We start from the raw sequence: 6,430 nt of genomic DNA on the forward strand, positions 1-6,430 counted from the left end.
AGAGCATCATGGAAGGTAGGAAGGCACGGTTCATTGCACGAATCCAGATGTAGCAATGGGATCCAGTCGGTAGATTACAACACCTGCAGTACCTTCACTGGCAGTTCACATCCCAGAACAGAGTCAGGGACAGTGGAGAGGGGGGCGTGCCAACCAATCAGTCACACACCCTGATAAGGATGAAGGAACTGGTTGGTTTTATAAGGGTAAAGAAAGCCTGTTGGATTTTATAAAGAATAAAATGTCACATAGACTTTCTAAGAGAGAAGAATACCTCTTGGACTTTATATAGGAGAAGAATTATGGACATTTTAAGAGAACTGAAAGTCTCATCGATTTTCTATGAGAAAATCTCATAGATGTGTAAATCAGTGTTAATGCTGATGCTAATACAAATGTAAGAGACAGAGAAATGGAAACCTTGCCATTTCATTGTGCAAATGAACACAATATCACTTTGGCTAGTCTGGACTACAGCTGGGATGGCAGGAGAGCCAGTCAGCAGATGAGCAAGTGGACGTCTTTAAAGCATGAAAAGGAAGTTGGTGCCATTTCCACAACAGGGTTTTGAAGCTCTTCAAGTCAACATGAGACTGATACAAGAAAAACCAGCGATGATGGTGTTCACGTTTTCAAAGTCTGCATCAGGAACAAACCTCTTGCATCTGGAAATGGAGCAGCAAAAACTGACTTGGCCAGAGAGAACGTAATACTACGTGGAGAGATGGGTCCTGCTCTTGAAGTACATGCTATGCAGAAGCTTGCTGATGAGTCTGAAGCCATTCATCAGACACTAGAAGAAAATTCTGGGGATAAGGCCAGTGATGGTAGGCCTAGTGTGGCATTGTATGATTAAGTACTGGACAGCTAACCACAAAGGTTGACAGTTCAAACCCACCAGCCACTACTCAGAAACCCTATATAGGGCCACTAGAAGTCAGAACTGACTCAACAGCACTTAACAACAAGGCCAATGGCGCAACCTCTAAAGTTTGTGAAGTATTAGGTTAGATATTGAGACTTAAATTCCTTCTCCAAGGACACAGGAGAGAAGGCAATATTCAACTTACCCCGGGAAATAAAGAGGTATTAAACTGGCTACCAATGATAGAGTCCTTAGAGAAGGGCAGAGTGGAAAACCAAAATGATTGACTAGCTTCATTTTACTCTGGGTAAAGGCCATATGGGTAGTAAGTTTCTAGTTTCTCAAACTCCTCAAGTTAGGAAGTAATTTGTGCAGTATCCTCAGCTCTAGGAAATCATCAGCATGTGGTATTGTTCTCAAGAAACTAACGGGAAACAAACAAAAATAGAACGAAACAACTGTAAGGTTAAACAGGACTGCAGATGTGCATCTCTGTGATTGAGTAGCCCATACTTGGACCTGGATGAACTACTTTAATCATCTGATGGTCTATTCCTGGTATTCCTTAGTCCTTCTGGGTAATAATTAGGTCCTTGATAATAAAAATAACCACTAGCAAGACACCAATGCATGAGGAAGGTACAAGTCTGCCCTTCTCCATGTATAAAATGAGGATGATAAGATGAAATAAGTAACATATTCAGTTGGCAGAACTGGTTTTCAAATCCACATCAGGTACAAGCTCTGCTAACAGAGTCACTATGTATGAGTCAGAACTCACTTGACAACACTTATCAACAATAACAACAACAACAAAAGGAAAGGCTGGTACCAGAGAACATGTGTGGAGGACTAGATGGGCTCTCAGAACTGATGAGTCCCAGGGCAGGAAGTCTCTGGACAAGGAAATCAAAGACAGCCTCAAAGCACTGAACTTGAAATGATGAGAGAAGTCAGGAAGGAAAGCTGGATCATGTGAGGCGATGGGCTCTGTTTGGTGGAATATGAGGGGACCCACCCCACTCTCTTATCCTCCGTTTCCCCACATGTTCATGGTACTTTCAGCTTTTCTGGGATGTACTGAGTTTTCTTGGCAATAAATTAGTCCGCACTACTTTCCTGGGGCACTTGACCGAAGTCAGTGAGACACTAATAGAAAAGCAATTTTAGAACGCAGATTTGCTTTATTTGACTACATACGTGGGTGGGTGAGCAGAGTGGCTTACAGGAAGGGTAGCTAGTCCTGAATACTGCTGACCTGGTAAAAGGAGGTATCTCTGTTTACAAGACGGCAGTACACAGGGCTGCCATCCCCAGACTCAGATGGAGTGCCCATCTGGGAAAACTGGAGTCTCTTCAACCAAAGTCAGATCTCTCTCAAAATAATGCAACATACACAGTTGTGGCCTATTGTGATTTGCACGCATTAATAACATCTGTGATAGGCTGTGAGTTTATAGTTCTTTCAACATCGTGCAAAAAAAAAAAAAAAAAAAAAGTAAAAACCTGACAGTGAGCTGGCAGAAGAGAAATTGTGGAGCTACTTCGTGGTTCTTGCTGTGATTGGAGATTGGCTAACAAAACACAAAACCAAGTCACAGGATGGGAAATCTTCTCTTTCTAAACCTGAAAATGATCATTTCTAAACCTGAAAATGATCTTTGTACACATTTTCAAAGAAAAATGGGTTTTAGCTACATACCATCCAGGTGCCAGTTAATGTTGAGTCAACCCCATGTGTATCAGAGTAAAGCTGTGCTCCATAAGATTATCACTGGCTGGTTTTTAGAAACAGACGCCTTTCTTTGAAGGTGTCTCAGGGTGGGCTCAAACATCCAAACTTTACGTTAGCAGCACAGCGTGTTTGCACCACCAAGACTCCTAGTCCGAGACGATGGTGTTGTGTGCCCTGCAGTAGAACCCATGTGATGAGCAGGACTGCTCCGTGGGGTTTCCTAGGCTGTGATTTTTACAGAAGCAGACGCCCGGTGTTTCTCTCATGGAACCACTGGATCAATTCCAACCACCATCCTTTTGGTTAACCCTGGCACCACCAGGCTGCCTTACGATCCCTCCTGCCTATTGTCCAGGTGTTGCTGTTGTGTGCTGTGGAGTTGGTTCTGACGTACAGCGACCCTGCATAGAGTTTCTGAAGAGCAGCTGGTGGGTTTGAACTGCCAACATTGTAGTTAGCTATCCATCCAGTGTTTATCCTACAGCACCACACCAGGGCTCGCTCTTCAGATAAAATGCATTTATTTGCCAACTTTGTTGATGTTTTCCTTAAATAGCCATATGTAAGTAGAGCTTCCCCTCCCATCCATCCCCTCCCCCATGTGTCCCTTAGTTGTTTGCATCAGGGCCTGCCCCTAAGCATGGGAAGAGCACACATCCTGGCTCCCTGTGGATCTGGATCACAGGCAATGCTCCAGGCTCAAATTAGAGCACTGGCTTTGCCACCAGCCAACCTGGTGACCTCAGTTCTCAGGGTCCCTGCTTCCTCATTAGGAACATGGAGTTAGACCCTTGCGTGGCCCAAACAGTTCATCATTAACTGCTCTCTGAAAGATTGGAGGTTCAAATCTGCCCCAAGTACCTTGGGAAAGAATTCTGATAATCTGCTCCAGAGAAATGAACCACTGAAAAAAAAACCTCTGGAGCACAGTTCTATTCTGGACACACATGGTGCCTTTAGAAATCACAATCAACTCTACAGAACCTGGTTTGTTTTGTTCTTTTTCTTTTTAGTGTGGAGTCAAGAACCATGCCAGTCCATTCGCTCTAGAGGTTTACTATAAAGATACAAAGAGAGTTTGAGTTCAACCCTCTCCTTTAAGTTTTTGTGTTGCTTTCTTTAAAAAAAAACCAAAGACTTTTTTAGTCCAATGTAACAAAACATCTGGAATGGTCAGTTAGCTCCCGAAAGTCTGAAGTACATCCAGAATGCTCCTTGGAAGCCAGGAAGGCCCAACTTCATCTTTCATACTTCTGACATATTATCAGGAGGGACCTGTGCCTGGAGGAGGACACCATGCTTGATAAAGAGGAGGGTTGGCAAAAAATAAGAACCCACACACACACACACACAACGATATGAATTGGCACAGTGGCAGCAGCAATGGGCTCAAGTGTAGCCACAATTGTGAGCATGGCACAGAACCAGGCAGTGTTTCATTCTGCTGTTCATAGATGAGTCGGAATTGTCTTGATGGCACTGAGCAACAAGTACTGGTGTGACACTGTGTTCATGTCCTGGGTTAATGCGCTGGACAACAAAATTGGTTTGAACTTCAAAGCCAGCGGTTCAGCTCACCAGCTGCTCCTTGGAAACCCTATACAGTGACGCTATGGGTCAGAACTGACTCAACGGCACTTAACAACAACAATAACATCAAAGTCAAATAGTCCCAAATGCTACTGGAGTTACCAAATGGAGACCATGTTTCTAATCCACATACATGATGAAGCCAAGGGCCTTTTCCTCCATGCACAACCAAGATGACAATTTCCTCGGGGTCAGAGGTCACCTTCTTGCTGTCCAAAAAACCCTACACTAGTAGCATAGTGGTTATGAGTCGGACTACCAACCTCAAAGTCAGCAGTTCAAAACTACCAGCTGTTCCATGGGAAAAAGATGAGGCATTCTGCTCCCGTAAAGATTTACAGCCTCGGAAACCCTGTGCAGGGTCACTATGAGTCGGAACCAACTCCACAGTACTTAACAACAACAACAGTGTGATTCACTAGTGCGTATGTTTACCCATCTACGCATTACCTTACCAACATTCCTGTGACCCTGCCAGAGGGCAGCCAGCTAGTGCACCAGGAGAGAAACAGATGTTCAGCCTAGCCCTGCCCCCTCAGGGAACTCCTGGGGAATATGAACTCACACAGGGCGTTGTGATAAACAAGGTTGTGTACCGCTTAGGACTTCTGCTCCAATTAGAATAAGAGCATCCTGAGTGTGCGGGCTGTATCTATCTGGGTTTCTTAATATATCCTCACTGCCTTTCCTATTGCCTAGTGCTGAACAGACCCGAAAAAATATGTATGGAGTGAATGAATGAATGATGAAATGGAGGTATGCCACAGGTGTGAAGGAGATGCTGGAAGGGAGCAGTAGGCAAGGGCCCAAACCAGTTTCTGTCAAGTTGAGTCTGACTCAAGGTGACCCCACAAGCTTTAGAGTAGAACCATGCTCTGTACTGTTTTCAGCAGCTGATCTTTTAGAAGTAGATCACCGGGCCTTTCTTGTTGTTACTGTTGTTACGTGGTTCCGACCCATAGCAACCCTGTACAGGGTTTCTGAGGAGAGACTGGTGAACTTGAACCACAGACCTTATGGTTCGAACCAACTTTACAGTCCAGCGCATTAACCCACAGTGCCACACCAGGACTCCTATGAATGGGTTCAAATGTCCAGCCTTTCAGTTAAGAGTGGAGCACTTCACTGTTGGCATCCAGAGACTCCAGGGTCTCATAAGCCAAAAACCAAACACACTGAGGTCAAGTCAATTCTCATTCATAGAGACACTATGCTGGTGTTGTTAAGTGTCATCAAGTGGATTCCAACTCATAGTAAACTTGTGCAGGATTTCTGAAGAGCAGCTGGTGGGTTTGAACTGCCAACCTTGTGTTTTACAGTCCAGTTCTGATCCTACACCTATAGGGCAGAGTAAAACTACCCCATAGGGTTTCTGAGTAATATTTACAGAAGCAGACTTCCTCATCTCAGAGCAGCTGGAGAGTTCCAACTACCAATCCTTGGCTCACTATGCCACCTGGCTCCTGCCAAGGCTTCATGGTGTTGTTGTTTGTCATCAAGTCACTTCCGACTCATCATGACCCTCTATGGGGTTTCCAAGGAGCAGCTGGCAGGTTGGAACTGCAGACCCTGTGGCAAGGGCTTCTGGGAAAGCAGGATTTGAATTTGACCCTGAAGGATGGAAAGTATTTTGCAGGGCCCAGCAGAATCAGAAAAGAAGAATCCCATCAAACATTTGGAAGCATGGCTCAGATATAGATATCTTCTGGAAGGGAGGGTGGCAGGGAAAGAGGACTTAACAGAGAGAGTGCCCAAGGCCTCCATGTGGGGCAGAGTCTCAGGCATCTTTGTGGCTCTCCTCAGGAAAGCTGCTGAGGATTTTTAAGCAAGGTGGTGATTCCGCCCCGGTAGCGAAGGTCACAGTTGCCATGGTTTGGTGTCGGAACAGGAGCCCTTGTAAGACAGGAAAGAAGTCAGGAGACTGCTGAGATGGTGCTAAAAGCTGAGTGAGGAGGGAGAGGAGCTCATGGAAGTGAGGGCAGCAGAACTGAGGGACATTTTAGAGATCAGAGATTCTTAGGATTGGGTGGCACTGATGGAGGGAGGTGGGAAGGGAGGGCTCAGGCTAGCATCCGGATCACTAGTTTGGGAACTAAATAGACAATAGGGACACTCACTACCAGAAAGGGCTGGGTCTGCTAAACCCAAAACCCAAACAAAACCTACTTCCGTAGAGTCAATTACAACTCACAGTAGCCTGACCCTATAGACAGAGTAGAACCACTCCAGAGGGTTTCCAG

The 6,430-nt window shown here is 45.2% G+C and overlaps 1 protein-coding gene across 1 annotated transcript in view; it reads left to right on the forward strand.

Annotated features, from left to right (window-relative positions):
• Positions 1-724: 724 nt before the first annotated feature.
• CLNK (cytokine-dependent hematopoietic cell linker) overlaps positions 725-6,430 on the forward strand; it is a 205,863-nt gene continuing 200,157 nt past the window's right edge. The window contains exon 1 of the mRNA XM_006874670.1: positions 725-827. Coding sequence (XP_006874732.1) covers positions 725-827 — 103 coding nt within the window. The remainder of the gene's footprint in view (positions 828-6,430) is intronic.

This window comes from Chrysochloris asiatica, unplaced genomic scaffold (genome assembly GCF_000296735.1).
Source record: "Chrysochloris asiatica unplaced genomic scaffold, ChrAsi1.0 scaffold00292, whole genome shotgun sequence".
NCBI lineage: Eukaryota > Metazoa > Chordata > Mammalia > Afrosoricida > Chrysochloridae > Chrysochloris > Chrysochloris asiatica.